Source organism: Typopeltis vanoorti, chromosome 16, assembly GCF_054136105.1.
Source record: "Typopeltis vanoorti isolate ZY-2024b chromosome 16, IOZ_Tvanoo_1.0, whole genome shotgun sequence".
Classification (NCBI taxonomy): domain Eukaryota; kingdom Metazoa; phylum Arthropoda; class Arachnida; order Uropygi; family Thelyphonidae; genus Typopeltis; species Typopeltis vanoorti.
In genome coordinates, this window is record NC_143564.1 from 31,064,955 (window position 1) to 31,084,684 (window position 19,730).

A 19,730-nucleotide genomic window follows, 5' to 3' on the forward strand; every position below is an offset into this window, starting at 1 on the left:
CCTCATGATCAAATTACTCTGGATTTAGAGAAAGATGTTTGAAAGTTTATTTTTCACTTGGTTAGACTATAATAAATTTAGTTTTAGTTTAGTTCTAAATTTAGAACTAAACTAAATTTTAGTTTAGTTCTAAATTTAGAACTAAATTTATTATAGTCTAATCTAAAGTTTATTTTTCACTTGGTTAGACTATAATAAATTTAGAACTAAATTTATTATAGTCTAACCAAGTGAAAAATAAACTTTCAAACATCTTTCTCTAAATCCAGAGTAATTTGATCATGAGGTGGCACACCTTTTGGCAACTCCTATAGGTAAGGATGACCTCTCCTATTGCTTCTGCCTTAGTATCTCCACTCTGGGCCTGGCTCCCACTGACAAGACCTCAATAAAGGTCGAAACCGGTATGGGTAGTGGCCCTTCCCTTAATGCATAGCAGAATACATGTCCACAAGGAGATGTGCTGTGCATTATGGGAGATACTGAGACAAGGAGTTGAGAGCTTGATCCACCTTTGCTGCGAGTTTCCCGGTGTTGTACTAACTTACCTCAGTCCTGAAGATATTTTCAGGCGCAAACCTTGTTTGCTCACACTTGGATAAAGGATTAAACTAAATTTATTATACAGTTTCCAGGGGTGACCTCTTGTTCTATCTTCCCCTCTTCCATTCTATGAAAAATTTCTTCCATGTCAACCTGATAACAATGCCTGACTAGCTTATATATCTATCATATCCCCCCACTCCTCTTATTCACAAGGCTTTGCAATTTACATTCTCTCAATCTGTCCTTGTACTCCACATTGCAAAAATCACTGATCACCTTTGCAAATCTTCTCTGGACCCCTTCTAACACATCCTTGTCATCATGAAAACCCGGTAATCAAATCTGTGCACAATAATCTATATGAGGCCTGATAAAATCCTTATACAATGGCATCATAGCCTCTTTATTTCTGCATTTCAGGATCCTCTGTATCATCGCCATTATCTGATGTTTCGTCTTCACAACTTGTGTCATGTGGCTCCTGAATTTCAGATCCTTGCCCGCTCACTCCCATGTCTCTCATTTCCTCTACCTTCTTTAAAGTTCCTCCACGAAGCGTATACTTTGCATCCCATCGTTGCTTACCAAATTTCAAAACCTTACATTTTCGAAATTATGGATTCTACAACCGTGTTAGAATAACTCCTTTTATTATCCTGACGTTTCAATCTTCATATCAAGAGCATCATCTGGAGCATATATAAATATACAAGACAAGCTGTGTTACATTTCAAACTGAAAGCTAGAGAAACAATGAATTGATCACATGCCACTCACTGGCATGACCTCTAGTGAAAAAAAAAAAATTACGTCAAGCTAGATTTAATTTATGATTACATGAATAAACATTCTTGCTTACAGATAGTTTTCCTTCCAGTAACAGTGATGTCCTATTTCTATTATTGCAATTGTTATTTTTGATTTAAAAAATTATTCATAAATTACAACATGAATTAAACATTCTTTCTTACAGATTTTTTCTTTAACAGTGATGTCCTGTTTTTTAGATTTAGGTTTGTATACAGTTCACAATTGAGATTGAAAAACATAACACACTGCCGTTTCTAGATACACTTGTCACACGTCTCCCCTCGGGCAATCTTTCCTTCACTGTTTACCGGAAACCGACACATACCCAATATATACACATAAACTCCTGCCACCGCCCAACACAAAAACTAGGTGTCATCAATACCCTAAAAAACGGCTCTGAAGATCTACTCCAGTGAACAGGCACTGAAAGACGAATTTAAAGTGATCAGCAATACGTTTCAAAAATATGGATACAGCCAAAACACTATTAACAAAATTCTCTACAAGACCTCAACAAAAAACAAAGACAAACCAGACTACAACAAAACTATAACCATTCCCTACATTAAAGGGACATTAGACAAAATAAACAGAGTACTAAAAAAATACAATCTCAAAGTCACCTTTAAACCTCCTGCAAAATTAAAAAGCTTACTCAACTCATCCAAAGATCCACTCCCTCCGCTGGCCCACCCTGGAGTATACTCTATTTACTGCACCTGCAACATACCATACATAGGAGAAACAGGATGCACAATTCTGATCAGACAAAAAGAACATAAACGACACATCAAATATAATAATTATGGTGAAGCTGGCCTTTCTGATCATGCCCTGTGAACACCTTGCATAGAATTGACTGGAAAAGCACTAGTTGTCTACATCACTAAAACATGGTATGAACGCAAATTTAAAGAAGCCTTGAGATCATTATCAACCACCCCAATCTAAACAATAATGATGGTCTAAAAATCCCATACATATGGAAGGCATGTATTCGTCCCATGAATCCTTCCTCCTAAGAACAACTATAAATAGGACTGTAGAAAATCCAGGATCCTAAATCTAAAATAACAACATTAATACTAAAAAATAGGACATCACTGTTAAAGAAAAAATCTGTAAGAAAGAATGTTTATTCATGTTGTAATTTATGAATAATTTTTTAAATCAAAAATAACAATTGTAATAATAGAAATAAGACATCACTATTACTGGATGGAAAACTATCTGTAAGCAAGAATGTTTATTCATGCAATCATAAATAAAATCTAGCTTGATGCAATTTTGTTTTTTGCATGTGATGAAATCATTGTTTCTCTAGCTTTCAGTTTGAAATGTAACACAGCTTGTCTTGTATATTTATGTATGCTTCAGATGATGATCTTGATATGAAGATCGAAATGTCGGGATAATAAAAAGAGTCATTCTAACACAGTTGTAGAATCCATAATTTCGGAAATGAATGCTGATCACTGTGTAACACTAAAAGAAAGGATTCAAAACCTTCCACTTTGCAATATTGAACATCTTTGCCTGATTTGCTAATTTCTGCTCATATTGCACTTTTGTTGTCCTTACTGAGTCACTTTCCTGGTTTGTTCTTTATACTCTTCATATAACTGATTATTACCATTATTCATCTCGTACTGCTGCCAAAGTCCCTTCTTCCAGATTTCATGCTTAATCCCCTCATTCATCCACATAGTTTCATTTACCTGCCCATTTAAGCAATCTCTTAAAGTCCTCTTGTAAGGCCAACATCTGCTTAACACTACATTGCTCTCCACAGTTTTGCATAATCTGCAAACAGCTTCATATCATCAGTTGAACCCATCCCAATATTATTAATATAATGGAACAACATTGGTCCAAAAACTGACCCCTTCACTATGCCACCAGTGACCGTCCTCTTTCGGAATACTGCACCCCATATACAACTTTCTGATACCTATCTGACTGATCCAACTCAGAAGTCTGTTATCCAATCCCATCCTTTTCAGTTTATTTATGGCATGTTGTATGGCATTCTATCAAAAGCTTGTGCAAAATCTAAGTATACCACTATATATGCATCTCCCTTGTTCAAGACATTTGTCATCTTGTTGTAGTACATAAGTAAGTTAGTAAAACACATTATTTCCCTTTAACTAATCCATGCTAATAACCACAGTAAATACTGCTATTATCAATCCATTTCTGTATCCCACTTCTCACAAATCTCTCTAGTACCTTCACAACTCCAGATATACAATATACAGATTGGCTTATGATTTATAGCCACAGCCTTATCATCACCTTTATGGAGTGGAACAATTTTACCTTCTTTCCACTCCCTTTGAACCTGTGCTGTTGTAAGACTCTTATTAAACAGGCATACCAATGCTACTGCCAGTTCCCTGGAACATTCCCTTAATATGTGTGGTGATATGTCATCAAATCCTATTGCCTTATTGACCAGAAAATTATTTCCTCAAATACCTCCTGTGCACTCACAATTGAGCTCTTCTGTGTCCTCTATAGTTACGTTTCTCATAATTTCACCCTGTTGAGGATGAAATACCCTTATGAATTGATTACTGAATACTTCAACAATGTCTTCTGCAGCAGTTAACATTCTACCATTTTCATCCATTAACATCATCTTACCATCATCATTCTTCCTTCTACTTGCCACATATCTGAAAACTCTCTCTAGGGTTTTTCTTTGCCTGATTTTCTAATTTCTGCTCATATTGCACTTTTGTTGTCCTTACTGAGTCACTTTCCTGATTTGTTCTTTATACTCTTCATGTAACTGATTATTACCATTATTCATCTCATACTGCTGCCAAAGTGCCTTCTTCCAGATTTCATGCTTAATCCCCTCATTCATCCATTTTACACCTATCTTATTCAGCTTTTGATCTTTGGAATACATTCACACATTGATGTGGTTATGTATTTCTTTGTCAGTTCCTAAGCAGCATTTGTTTCCTTACTGCTCAACCCCCCCCTCATTCCATGCTGTGTAGCTCCAAGCTGTCTCCTCAGCTTGTCATAATCATCAGCCTTGTACTTTCACATATATCTTTTCCTCATAGAAGTCTGCATATGGCTAGCCAGAACCCAGGTGATTAACTTTGTGATCATTTTCACCAACTGGAGGAAAGTGCGAAACCTCACTCACAATTACATCCTCTGAAGAAATTATCAGAACTAAAACTCTTGATCCTTGCACGTCCTCCTTTACATGCTGCCTGAGATAGTTGTATATCAATAACTCATGAAATTGATTTTTCTTATTTTCAAATGCTATCTCTTTATTCTAATCTATACTGGCATGATTAAAATCACCCATAATAATTACCCTTTCTTTGTTCACTAACTTAAGTTGTTTGTACATTTCTTCATCACCACCGCCCTCCTCATTCCCTGACATATAGCAACATCTAACTAAATACGCCTCCCAGTCAACTTCCACTTCACACCACACTGCCATAACCATTGCCACTATTTCCCTCTTTCATATCTACTTTATATGGATATAATTCCCCTGTTATCATCAGCAGCATTTCCCCTATCTTCTTGTTCTTTCTATCCTTGTGAAAAACACTGTACTCTTTCATTTCTATTCCTGTTAGGATATCATCTTCATTCAACCATGTTTCACTTATTCCAATGATTTGGAGGGGGGGGATGAATTCAATCAGTGAAACCATTTCATCTCCCTTATTTCTGATGCTTTTGGAATATGTAAATAAACACAGCAGTTCACTTTTGAGTCTATAACCAGTCCTACCCAAGCCACTTGTTGGTTGTAATTTCTTCACCACACCAGCCCTTGCGCAATCACCTTTATCACTGCTTACCACATATATCCACTCAGTCTCAACTTCCCTACTCACATTCTGATCTATTCCATTTCTATGCTGATTATCCTCATACATACATACATTCGCTACTACTTCAAATATCCCTTTAACCTGTGCCACGTCTCCCTTTCCACCTGGACCCCCCCCATTTTACTGTTTCTCTTGCATTTGCAGAACTTCTGTCTCTCCATTACCATTCTCCTGATGTTTCATTTCATATCTCTTATTTCTGATCTCTTGCACACATCACACACACTGCACTTCTATCTAGTAACAGTTTCTCCAGCACACTCAAGCTATTCAAATGCAATCTATCATGTCTGTACAATTCCATTCTCATTTCATTACATATGTGCCAAATGGAGAGCACAAGCATATTGTGGATTTGACAGGGGCAGAATTTAGGACCATATTTTCAGAATGTTCCATGAAAGGATTGTGTTTCCATGAAAAGGAAGAGAGAGAACCTATTGCTGCATCTTTATTCTGTCCCCTTCTAATCCACAATATGGCTATGCTATGTTCATGATGTATTCTCCATTTGGCCACATGACTGTGATATGATGGAAAGATTTTCAATACATCTCAATACCTGAGACCTGAAGATCAGTTTAACCATTTAAAAGGAAAACAGTAACTGTCTGCCCTTTGACATTCTGGTCACATGGCTACCCAGTATTTCCTTATCTTTTTTCTGTCAAGAAAACCCATCTAAATTGGAAGTAAATTGGAAGTTTCCCCCTGCCAAGTAAAATAATCAAAGTGCATTTTAAAAGTGAATAAGGCTATGTGTGGTAGAGGAAGAGTCTGAATAAGTCCTGAGGTTTCTTTTAAAGGTGCATTAGTGAAAAAAGAGGCTATATCAGAACTGACCATAATATCAGTGTCTTTGAGGATCATGTCTGACAGGCAAGATGTGAAGTGCACAGTTTTTAACATGTCAGGAAATGTTGTATGTGATGAGGGAGAGCTCTTTGGATAAGTACTTTGCTACTTTATAAGTATGGAAACTCATAGGGAACCAGTACTGTCCACTATGGATCTTGCATATAATTCTAAGGTGCCACACAGGGAAGATCTTAGAATTATGTGGTTTAAGATTTTGGATAGTTTCAGGAGGTCGGGATACAATGTTGTCTAATAATCTTAGGAGTACTACCTTTGTTTGTTTGGATAGGATTGACATCTATCATATCTCCTTCTCAGCAGTATGGTGTTATCAAAACTTTAGCAAATGGAGCTAGAACCATGTAGAAAATTCTTTTTGCTTGGTTACAAAGTATATTATACTTGACAAGAAATTATATTCTTGTTTTAATCCTTTACTTATTATTATTATGTGACACCTTCAAAGAGTCCAAAGATTCATCGAGGGAGTGCACCTACTCTACAACTTTCCATCTTCACCAGTACTATTTACTGCCCACCACCACTGCTAATATTTTCACAGACAATCGCAAACATCCTTGCCCACGGCAGGATTCGAACGCAGCCTTTTAGCTGGAGAGCAGATATGCTAACCACTCAACCAACCAGGCCAGCAAATGTAGAAGTAAATTTGCACATAAGTATTTTCATAACTATCAACTTGTCTTGTATATAATGGCTATTGACTTTATATCAATTGCCATTATATCTGATAATGCAAAACACACTTCCTTTTGGATGTGTATATCGCTTTGCATCAGGGGAGGGATCACTACCCAGACTGGTGACTTTATTGGGGAGTCACCAGTGGGAGCATGACCAAGAAACATACTGAGATTAAATCCATGTAGAAGTCATATTTTCCATACAAGTGGTAAAATGGTGTATCATCATATTATTAACATATTCGAGATCAGAGATGGTTGTAGAAAGTTTTTTTTTTTTTTTTTTGCTTGGTTATTATACTTGACAAATTATATTGTTCTTTCATTCCCTTACCCAACCATAAGCAAATAAAGCTTGCATGTAAACTATTATCACAACTACTCTACATGTGTATAGTGGCTTTTGACTTTACATCAATTGTGTTTGTATTGAATAATGAAAACACACTTCTTTTCACACGTGTATGTGTATATTGCCATGCATTATTATCCCAAGATTCCATGGAGTCAAAGACTCATCCAGAAGGTTCTTTTGTCTCTCTCTCACTCACTCACACACACACTCACTCACACACACACTCACTCACACACACACTCACTCACACACACACACACACACACACACACACACACACACACACACACACACACACACACACACACACACACACACACACACACACACACACACACACACACCTCATCATACTGTGCCTTAAACACACTCAAATTCTCTGCAGACACCACACTCTCAGGCAAGGCATTCCAATAATTCACAGCTCTGTATGCAAAAAACCTGCTTCTCACCCCCCCACACACACCCTCCTTATATACCTTACAGGGATGATATCTGGTTCTCCCCTGATCTCCCACCGTTTTCTGTAAAACCTCTCCAGCATTGATCCTATAACAATTCCTTACCAATTTGCAGGTCTCTATCGTATCAACCCTCCTCCTATCCACTAGTCTCAACAAGTTGCATCTTCTCAACCTTTCCTCATATTCAACATTCCAGAGATCAGACACTACCTTAGTCAGTTGCCTCTGGATCCTTTCCAACATCTCTTTGTCCTTTTGAAAACCAGGTGACCAAATCTGGGCACAGTAGTCCATGTGTGGATGTGTGGCCTAATCAAAGCTTTATACAATGGAACAAGAATCTCCTTACTTCTACAAGTCAGTGTCCTCTGCATCATTCCCAGAATTCTTTGTGTTGTCCTCATAATTTTGGCAATGTGTTCCCTAAATTTCAGATTATGGAAAAGGTCACTACCCATGTCTCAACTCAGCTAGACCATGAAAGAAACTTAAATTATTGCAGAAGTCTTCAGTAAAGGTCAAAACTGGTATGATGGAAGCCAGTTTCAACTTTTATTGAGGACTTCCAATCTTTCTTTAAAGCACTTCCATCTGATTGATGTAGGATCATTAATCTTTCTATCTCAAAAAAAAGACCCATTCAACATTTCAAAGACGTTGTCAGCACATCTGGACCATATCGCATAGGTTTGGGAAAAGTATTGAGGAGACATGGTTCATAGATTTATAAAAATGATCTACAAGAGTGGAGGAGAGAGGACTCTACATTGCAATACCTTCCATTTGCCATTATAATTTATTCTGAATCCTGAAATATCTTAGTTATATCAAAGACAAAAACAACATCAGCAAGAGAATCTTAAGTAATTCAGTAGTATCCATCTTTCGAAGATTATGTTGGTAAATAGTGAAACTGTATTTGAACTGATTATTACAGAGGCCCAGATGATTGCAGATTTGCTTTTGAAATCTAAAGTGTTCTAGATATGAAAGATTGATGTTACTGTGAAAGTAGAGTGCAATATTAGTAGATGCTTGGAGAGTTTATACATGGGTACAACCAATCTAATTAACAAGGTCTCAAGGGAAAACCAAGCTTGTGGATATTGGGAAGACCATATAACTTCTCATCCAATCTAACAGTTAATTAACAAACTCAACAATCTCATTGGTAATATTTCTAGTAGTTGGGATGATGATTTTAACAAAAGAAAAAAAAAGTCCTGACCTTTCATGCATATCTCCCCTAAGTCAGCCTAGCATGGACTGATAGGAGGAAATGTTAACAACCATCTTGAAGAGTATAGGAAATATTACTGCCATCATTATAACAAATCAGGCTATTGGAAAAACTTTGGATACCCTCTCATACAAGATCACATTGAAGAAAACAATCCTTCTTAGAAGCACTTCTGAAAGGCTATTTTTTGGGTGACAGCAGTTGCAGTGCTGCATTTTCCCCCTATTCTCAAGAAGCATTGCTGCATTAATTTAGCCAAAATTTTTGAGACTAGAATTCCAGCCCACTTCCAAGGCAGAATCTGTCTTAAAATCTAGAAAATGATCATTGACTTTAGGTCTTCACTTGTTTTCCTCATTAGAGTTTGAATTGTTTCATTAAATGCTTTATTTATATATTTTTTAGTGCCTATGTGTTTCTGACAAGTGCTTTTTGCTCTGAAGGTGTTGTATTTTGAATATTTATATCTCAAAATATCAGCAGACTTAAATCATTCACACTCATCAGTTTTTGTCTCAACGTGAGGGAGAAAAAACAACAGTGTGCTTGCTATTCATAATGATTTAGGCTCTATGATTAAGTATAAGGGTAAGATGCCATCCTAATGTTAATTTAAAAGTTTCAAAAGACATTCATAAAATCCAAATAAATTATATTTTTGATATTTTATATTATGAATAGGGAGAAAAAATGGGTCACCATTGGAGACACTACAATGAAAATTTACAAGTGGGTACCTGGTAAGTCATCTCACATTTATATAAATGTGGAAGTGGTATACATTTTATTTTATTTCTCTAACTTGATTACTGTTGACGAAAATGATTTTCATTGAGTTATGCAATATCTACCTTTATGCATGACACAGCTGCAGAGCTTAGTTCTGGCTTTAGTATTAGGCTTTAAGGCATGGCATTAAAGCATAATACTAGGAGCACACCGTTGCCACTGCCATTTTTTTTTTCCCCTCCTGGCTGGTTAAAAGATAACTGGCCGTCTTCATTTTTTAACTTTTCTTTTTGTTTTAAATGGGTCATTTTTATATTTTGAATGTAAGAATGAACTTTATAGCAGACATGCTATTACCAGTCTCTTTTGGGTATTAGCTTCTCATTCCACTTTCCCAGAACATATCAAGCCATGGCCTGCCATAGCCAAGTAACTTAGTTCCCATAAACTTATGCTGTAACAGGCAGTTAATTCTTTCACCATAGCCTGCGGTGGTCATGCATGTGCTCTATGGCTGGTTTGTCAGTTTTGCTAAGAAACAAGTACCACACTTCATTTGCAGGACTGACTCATCATATGCCATGGTTGCTTGGTATGCTGACTCATTATATGCCATGGTTGCTTGCTATGTCAGTCCCTTGTTCAATTTTAGATCTAGTCAGTTTATAAGTTTTTGTTAATGCTATGGCTAATTTTTATCCTGTATGGTGGCTACCAGCATTGAAACAGATATGTTTAACTACTTATGTATTCATGTGTTTATCAGTCTGTGAAAAAAAAGGCAATCAAGACCATTTATTATTATTATTTTTTATTAATGACATTATTTTTCATTATGTTTTTGCTTCTAACACATATAATATACAGGGTGTTCGGGATAAATTTGACAGTTTCGTAAGGAAAAAGAAAATCTTCTTTGCATCTATTAAATTTAATGAATTGACAAAAAAACATTACAGGCAGAGTTAATTACAATACTATCAACAAGATTTACTCAAAATAACCACCATTAGCATCGATCACAGCTTCAATTCTGCTTCGGAACCTCGAACAAGCTGATGCTACAGTCTCCCTGGGAAGGGCCGCAAAAACTGTTTTAATTTTATCCATTAACTGGGCTTTTGTATTACTGGAAGTGCGATTGGTGTCTTTTTCAACTGCGCCCCATACAAAATAATCCATGGGGTTAAGGTCTGGGGAGTTTGGAGGCCAAACATTTGGACTGGTGAAGTCGTAGAAATTTTCAGACAACCATTTTTGACTTTTCCCAGAGGTGTGGCAAGGGGCCGAATCCTGCTGCCATACATACGGCATACCATTGGCTACCCTTGTTATCCAGGGCTTGACTACAGTTAGCAACTCCACGAACAAAGCCCGAATTCCAATGCCAGGGTTCTTCAACACCTGTTCCTGCAGATTTGCGAGGAATTCTGCTGTACGAACGCAATCAGATCGTCTGCTAGGGATCTTTCTTCTTGCTACATCCTCGTAGTCACCATTGCAAGTCTCTAGTTCATGCCTGATTGTTTTTACTGTATTCAGGGAGCATTGGGCAGCAGTCGTAATATCCTTATTTTGATGGCGGGCACGAATCATCATGATACAAGTTATTCTCTTCCATGATTCAGGTGGGTTCCAGCTATCCATCCTTTCTGACATCTTGTATATGAATGAAGAAGGGTCCAAACTTTTAAATGAAGAGAAGTGTGTGTTAATACATGTAACTTACGGAAAAATATAATTAATTATAAATATGTCAAATTTATCCCGAACACCCTGTATTTGAGTCATTTTAAGGAAAAAATCAATTTCTCCACTGCCATTATAAACAAACATTGAAAACATTCAGCATCATAAAAATCATGTGACATGGTGGCAACTCAGAAAACAACAGAAAAACATACAGGTCACTGGGTAAGAAAACATCACTAGGTAAGAAATAATCCAATTACTACTGTCTGCTACATGTCTGTTTTAGGTTGCTGTGTTGCAATTAGTTTGTTACCTCATGGTATGACCGAGGGCTCTAGAGATAAAATGTGTGTATATCCTATCCTCTCATTTGCCATATACCATTGCTACAAAATCATTGATGATTGGTAAAACACATTTGTGATGACCAGATGACCAATATTCCCAAGCAGATGCAATAAGTAAGGTAAACATATAGAAAAACTATTTGTGACATAAAACATGAAAAAAATATGTAAATAAAACTGGTGATTAAACCAAGACTCCTCTTATGATTTTTTTTTATTTCTTGTTTTACTCGTCACAGACAAGCAGACAAGTGCATTTTAAAAGCCCTATTCATTTTCAATGCCCTCCAAAATGTTAATTGCATCCTAGACCGTATTCAAACCCAGACCTTTCTAACAAAAGGGTGTCATCACTGCTGACTGTTCTACAGGGGTTAGTACTGTTTTTATCATCCAGACTACATTTGATATTTCTAATTTCATTACAGTGATCAAGTGTTATGCATATTTTTTTTCATCATCAAAGTATTCAAATTTTTGTTTTTAATACTTTTAATTTTAATTATGGGGGATTTCAACTATGGTAACATTGATTGGAAGGAGGAGAGGACACATGTGAGGAAGGAAAAGGATTTTATTCAATTATTAAGGGATAACTATCTGAGACAGCATGTAATTGAAAATACTAGGGGTGAGAGTGCTTGACCTGGTAATAGCATCTGAGAATTTGACTGTAATGAATATGACCATGTTGCCACCTATTGGTGAGAGTGATCATAAGGTCTTGACCTGGGAGGTGGCTAAAGGTATGGAATTTTCGATTAAGACAGGGTATATGTGGAATTACCATGCTGGCAAGTATGACAAGCTTAGGAGATTGCTTGGATCAGTGCCATGGCATGTATAACTGCAGGGGCTGGACGTCGATGGAGCATGGGAAGTGGTCAAGGAGCATTTACAGGAGGTAATGGCTGATTGTATACCTAGGGTCCGAAGAGTAAAACAAGTAGAGGTTAAATGGATGAATAACACCATTAAGCTTGAGCTGCAAAAAAAGAAACAACTGTGGAGGGAATTTAAAGAAAGGGGTGACCTGCAGGCACACGAACGGTATAAAGTGCAGGCCAGAAAGGTAACGAGTGTGGTAAAAAAAAGCAAAAGCGGATTATGAAAGGAAACTAGCTTTGCAAGCAAAAGAGAATCCAAAACAGTTCTTTCAATATGCTGCAAGCAAGAAAAAAACTGTACACGGCAAAATGATTTTAAGGAATGACGATGGTAAGGAGGTCACTAAACCAGTCGATATAGTGGAGTTACTCAGCGCGCACTTTGCAAAAGCATATCATCCAGGTGGTGACATTGAAAAAGTGAAAGAACGATTAGTTTATATGGGAATAGTGATGAATGAAGTGGAGGTGACTAGTTTATTACAGAACCTTAATGTGAACACATCTGTGGGATTGGATGGTATACCGGCACGGGTCTTGCGTGAAGCGGCTAAAGAATTATCAATGCCCTTGACCATGTTGTTTAATCTGAGTCTCAGGTCTGGCTTAGTCCCGAAGGTGTGGAAAGAGGGGAAAATAGTTTCACTGCATAAAGGAGGATCCAAGACTACGGTTGCAAATTACCGACCGATCAGCATATCAGGAGTCGTTGTCAAGGTCTTAGAGAAAGTGGTCAAGGGAAAAATACAGGAATGGATTGATGAAAACGAGATACTGTACAGGGGACAGCATGGCTTTGTGAAGGGTAGATCATGCTTCAGTAACTTGCTCAAGTTTTATAACAAGGTGACGGCTGAACTGGATATGGGAAATGGATTTACAGTGATACTGCTGGACCTGGAAAAGGTGTTTGACAGGATACCACATGGTGTCCTGTCAAACGTAAATCCGTAAACTACAACATATGGGAATGGATATAGGGTTGGTGAGATGGATAAGTGGTTGGTTGATGGAGAGATATCAAAGAGTAGTTTATTCAAGAGTAGAGTCCAAAAGACGGCCTGTGACTAGTGGTGTGCCGCAGGGTTCTGTTCTTGGACCACTGCTGTTTAATCTGTTCATTAACGATATAGGGAAGGATCTAAGTGGAACAATTCATTTGTTCGCTGATGATGCAAAGTTGGGGAGGGCAATAGTGAATGCAGAAGATGTCAAAGTCTTGCAGGATGACTTAGATAGATTGGAGTTCTGGGCTAAGGAGAATGGATGTCAATTTAATGTGACAAAATGTAAGGTTATGCATTTTGGGGTGAAAAGATTAGCAGCAGTATACCACATTGGTGGAACTGTACTCCGAGATTGATGAGGCCAAGGACTTGGGAGTGTTGGTGGATAAGGAGATGAAGTTTAGGGGGCACACTGCAAAAGTAGCTAAATCAGCTCATCAACTCACTTGGTTGTTGAAAAATACCTTGACGAGCAGAGACAAGCAAGTTATTGTACCTCTGTACCGAGCCTTGATAAGACCTCATCTCGACTACTGTGCCCATATTTGGTCACCTCGGTTCCTTCTTGATGAGGAGGAGGTGGAGAGGATCCAGAGGCGAGTGACTAAGATGATAACAGGTCTATGGAATGAACCATATGAGAACAGGTTGAAGATTTGTGGGTTGCAGAAACTAGTTGATAGGTGGAGGAGGGGAGATATGATTGAGACATTCAAATTGCTAAAGGGATTCTATAGGATTAATTCAGAGGATATTTTTGAGATCAGGACTGGTGGTGGGAGAACTAGGGAACACCTATGGAAGCTGGGCAAGAGTGTGGTTAGCAGGGGTGTTAGAGCTGGGTTCTTTACTTTTAGAGTGGTAAATGAGTGGAATAAGCTGCCAGAGTCTGTTGTGGGTGCTATGACGGTGAACGAGTTCAAGACAAGGTATGATAGATACTGAGAGAATGTAATTGCATAGTTGTGTGGACATGATGTTTAGGGCCTCCCTCGATGAGTCTAAGGACTCCTGGAGTTGCCCGAAATAATAATAATAATAATAATAATAATAATACCCCTTAAAATTTCTTGATTATGATAAGTGTTAAAATTCCAGCTGATGTTGCATATGCTGATTTGCAAATGTCATTGGATCTATTCTTAAATGCATTGAATTATATTAAAAATCACTACACCTGGAGTTTAATAAGTACGAGGCTTTCTTGAATTGCAGGCAATATCAAGTAGAGTGATGTGGGCAAATATCAGAATGGGGAACTGGACAATGAGACTTATTTGTGCCTATGGTCCCACAAAAGGTTCTACTAAGGTAGATGTGGAGGAATTTTTTTGAGGCTTTACAGAAAGCAGTTGACACAATGAAAAATGAAAAATTGGTCCTTGTTGGGGATCTAAATAGCAGATAGAAAATGATTGTCAGACATGCAAAAATATTTTGGGAAAATTTGGAGAAAAGTGCAAAGCTAATAATAATGGCAAATACTTGTTGGATTTCTGCTCAGGACATGGACTGGTTATTACTAACACAATGTTCCAACATAAAAATGCGCATTCTCGTAGACAAGCTTATATGTTGGTTCACCATCATTAGTGTTCTGTTTCTTGCTTCCTCCTTCATTTCCTGATATGTTCTTGTTCCCATTATATCATCAAGCATCATTAATTATCTTCTTCCTCTTGGTCACTTTCCTTCAATTTTCCCTTCTATCATTCTTTTCAGTAGGCTGTCTCCTCTTAATACATGTCCTATCCAGTTATGCATTCTTCTTCGTATGGTCTTTAGTAAATTCCTTTCTTCTTCAACTCTTTGTAATACTTCTTCATTGGTGATTTTTTCAGTCCACTTTATTTTCTCCATTTTTCTCCATAACCACATTTCAAATGCCTCTAACCTTTTAGCTTCTTTCTTCCTAATTGTCCATGTTTCTGACCCATATAAGGTCATACTCCAAATATAGCACTTAATAAGCCTTTTCTTTAGATTTTTATTCATTTTATTAATAAACAAATTTTTCTTGTTATAAAAGGCATATTTTCCTTTGTTAATTCTTTCTTTTATTTCCATGTCACATTTTCTTGTATTATACTACCAAGGTATTTGTATTGTCTCACTTGCTCTACACTTCCTCCATTCATCATTACCTTGATACTTCCTGGTTTCCTGGAGACTCTCATCACTTTTGTTTTCTTTGCATTAATTTTCATACCATATTTCTTGCATATATTTTCAAATTTTTGCATTAGGTGATGTAGTTCATCTTCAGTATTAGCTAATATTGCTTGATCATCTGCAAATCTAATATTTTGTATTGTTCTTCCTCCAATAGTGATTCCTCTTTTCTCTTCATAAAATGCTTCTTTTACCATTTCTTCTGCAAATATATTGAAGAGCGTCGGTGACAGGCAGCATCCCTGTCTTACCCCTCTGCCAATCACACATTTTTTAGTTTTTCCTACTTTTGTCTTTATTATGCCCTTCTGGTTCATATATAATTTAGCTATTAATCTTCGGTCTCTCTCCAATCTAAACCTATTTTGCGTAATATTTCCATCAGATTTTCCCATTTCACCATGTCAAATGCTTTTTCAAGGTCGATGAAACAAATATAAACTTCTTTATTTACTTCTATATTCCTTTCGCATATGGTCCTCATTACTCCAATTGCATCTCTGATTCCTCTGTCTTTTCTAAATCCAAATTGATCATCCCCAGAAAATACTCCACTCTATTATACAATCTTTGATTTAATATTCTTAGCAGTACTTTGGAGGCATGTGAGAGCATGCTTATAGTTCTGTAGTCGCTGCACTTAGCAGGATATATGTTGGTTATGCATTACTAAATCGCTTAAGACCAACCACTTCCCCTAGACCTAGGGTCCCTTGCAGCTGTAAACTGTCTTACTTTGGCCAAACAGGCAGGAGAGCAAATATCAGAATTTCAGAACACAATTACTACATCCGGTTTCACAAGTCCAGCCACTCAGATCTTGCAGACCATGCTCTGGATACACGGCACAGACTGCAGTGGAAGAAAGCTACAATAATACACCGTAGCAAGTTCAAATTCGAAAGACTATTCATGGAATCAGTCTCAGCCCTAAGGAACTCTCCAAACCTCAACAAATTTGGTTGCATGAGACTGCCCCAAATTTGGGAGACTTACATCAGCAGACCTTCAGTCCAACGGCCAAGAACACCTACATAGCCTGCTAGGGGGCACCATCAGGACTTTTAGGAGAACAGTAGCTTCCTCACTTCATTCTCAGTTACTGTGTTGTAGTGCCTACGTGTACGTTGCCTTTTTTGTAAGTTCCTTTTGAAGATGGCAATGTGATGTTGCCGAAATATGGAAATATTTATTAAAGTCTAATTTAATTTATATTCTTATATATGTTGTCAATTCCTTAAGTGATTTAGTAATAAAAATGTGCACAAATTCACATGGAGAGAAGAGGCAAGGAATAAGAAAAGTCTCTTTGACTATGTTATTATTGATAGCATATTGTATTTTCTCACTGGTGCAGGACACTAGAATGTACAGAGGATTTGAAATTAAAAGTGATTACCATTTAGTCTTGAGCAGGATAAAATTGAATTTCATAGTGAAAAGAAGAACATGAAAGAAAATTTTAAAGCGAATAAAAGTTGAGCAGCTCTCAGATGTGAACTGTAGACTAAAATGCACAAACATTATTCAAGAAAACATGAAAGAGTTTTAGAACAGGAACCAAACCTTGGAGATTCACTGGCAAGTTCTGAAGAAAACATTGATTGATTCAGCTAGAGAGGCATGTGGTGAGGTTGTATGCAAGGATAGAAAAATCAGAACTCCATGGTGGACACAAGAAGTTAAAGAGGTAGTGAAGGAAAAGAAGAAAGCATAACAAAAGTCTCTGGAGAATAAGTCAGCATATGCTCTTAGAGAATACAGAGACAAATGTAAGAAAGCTAAACACTGTGTAAAACTAGCTAAACAAGTCATGTGAAGACTTTTGTAAGAACATAGAAAATAAATATCAGGAAGGTGGCAAAATATGAAGTAATGTATTCCTGTAAAAGGAATTTGAGATGATAAAGGTGACATGAAAACTGGAGAAAAAGATATCCTTAATGTATGGAGTAATTACTTCAAAAAATTGCTAAATGAAACAAGCAGTGAAAACAAGTGGTAAAAAACACTCAGCAGGCATGCAGTCAGGAATACATATCCATACTGAAGTAGAAGAAGCCATCAAAAGCCTGAAATGTGGAAAAGCAGGTAGACGATGCTCAAGTATGGAGGTCTTGCAGTGGCTGCACTGAATAGTCCAGAAGGCCTGGACAGAGGGATGAATTCCAAATGATTGGAGTAGAGGTCTCATAATACCCATATATAAAAAAGGGAAATAAAACGATGCGAGAATTACAGAAGTATTTTATTTCCCTGCTGAGTGTTCCTGGTTGCATATGATTTATGCAAGTATACTTAAGAAACAATTGAGAAGGATTGTAGAAGGGATTCTTGGTGAAGAACAAGCTGGATTCAGGCGAAATACAGGCTGTCAGGATCAGATTTTCACTTTACAACAAATAGTTGAGAAATCGTGGGAATATAACAAAGATCTGTATTTAAGTTTTGTAGACCTGCAAAAGGCACATGACAAAGTGCCAAAAGAAAAGCTATTCAAAACGCTACAGTTATATAGTGTCAATGGGGTATTCTATCAAGCCATACATAGTCTTTATTTGAGTTGTATGTCAGCAATTAAAATTGAAGAAAGTAATGGAAGATGGTTTGATGTTAAATCTTGTGTCAGACAAGGATGTACATTATGCCCTCTGTTATTCATTATCTATATGAATCACATTATGAAGGAAAGCGATATTAAATCTGATATCAAATTTGGAGTTGTTAATCTCAACTCTTTACTTTATGCAGATGATGTTATACGTTTAAATAAACCCAGTACAAGTCTGCAAGATTCCCTGACTAAATTGAATAATTGTTGTAATAAATTTGGTATGAAAATCAGTAATAACAACACAAAGACAATGAAAATTGGCAGAAACATTGAAAATATCAACTGCATTGTGAATGGAGAACCTAAGAACAAGTAAAATATTTCAACTACTTAGGCACAGTTTTTAGTGACAATGGTAAATTAAATATTGAAATAGACAACAGAATTAACAAAGCCGGTATGGTAGGAAGTCAACTAAATGAATTTATATGGAATAAGAAAGAAATTAGTCAAAACACTAAATTAGCTGTACAAGACGGTGTTCACACCAGTTTTAACTGGTGTGAACACCATCTCTATCCCAGATATAGAAATATATCATTTTATTTCTATCCCAGCTCTCAGATTCAAACCAGTTTGAATCTGAGAGCTGGGATAGAAATAAAACACTTGACCAAAGACTAGAGACCACAGATATGAGAGTCTTGAAAAAGATTAGGGGTTGTGAACAGATTGCATCAGTGGCAGTATCATATTAAAAACAAGTATATTAGGAAAGAACTTGACATTGTTAGCATCCAGGAATGTGTTAGTAGAGCTAATCTTTGGTTGTATGGTAACTTAAACAGAATGCAAGATGAAGATTAGCAAAACAAGTGCTCTCTGTCAGATTGGCAGGAAAAAGACAAGGAAGACCAAGATATATGTGGATTGATACACTAAAAAGTGCCTTAGAAGTCAGAAATATAAGATCTGATAATGTTGAAGTCTTGACAGATAAATTGATATGGAGGGAATTAGTAATGAAGTAAGTTTTTCATGTAGTACTATCATAATATCCTGTGATTATGGCTATAGTTCCATTTATGCTAATACAATGACAATATTTCTTTCCATAGACTATAGTAAGCATATTAATAATCTGTGCAGATGTGTGTTGTTTGAATACTACTGACAGAAAGATAGTTCTGTAGGACATTAGTACCATGGGTCTATGCTCAAGACTTGACATGGAACTTGGTCTTACCTACTTCAGGCCTCCAGTAATCAGTGGAGATCTTGTATCAGGCAGTAAAATTCACCTGCTACCTAAAGAAATTTGCAAAGATCTATGCTCACAGTGGGATTTGTTGGTTAGGGAGTAGAAGTGCTATTTACTTAGTTTGTAAAGCTTGCTGACTAGTTATAATAAATACCGAAGGAATATTAAACCGTTAATTAAAATTAACATCCATTATCTGTAAAAAGGAATGTAAGTT

General features: G+C 36.8%; 1 protein-coding gene across 1 annotated transcript in view; it reads left to right on the plus strand.

The window, feature by feature from the left end:
• Positions 1-19,730, plus strand: part of BCL7-like (chromatin remodeling complex subunit BCL7B-like protein) — a 124,385-nt gene that overhangs the window by 9,185 nt on the left and 95,470 nt on the right. Inside the window, exon 2 of the mRNA XM_090406328.1 lies at positions 9,546-9,604. Coding sequence (XP_090262454.1) covers positions 9,546-9,604 — 59 coding nt within the window. The remainder of the gene's footprint in view (positions 1-9,545; positions 9,605-19,730) is intronic.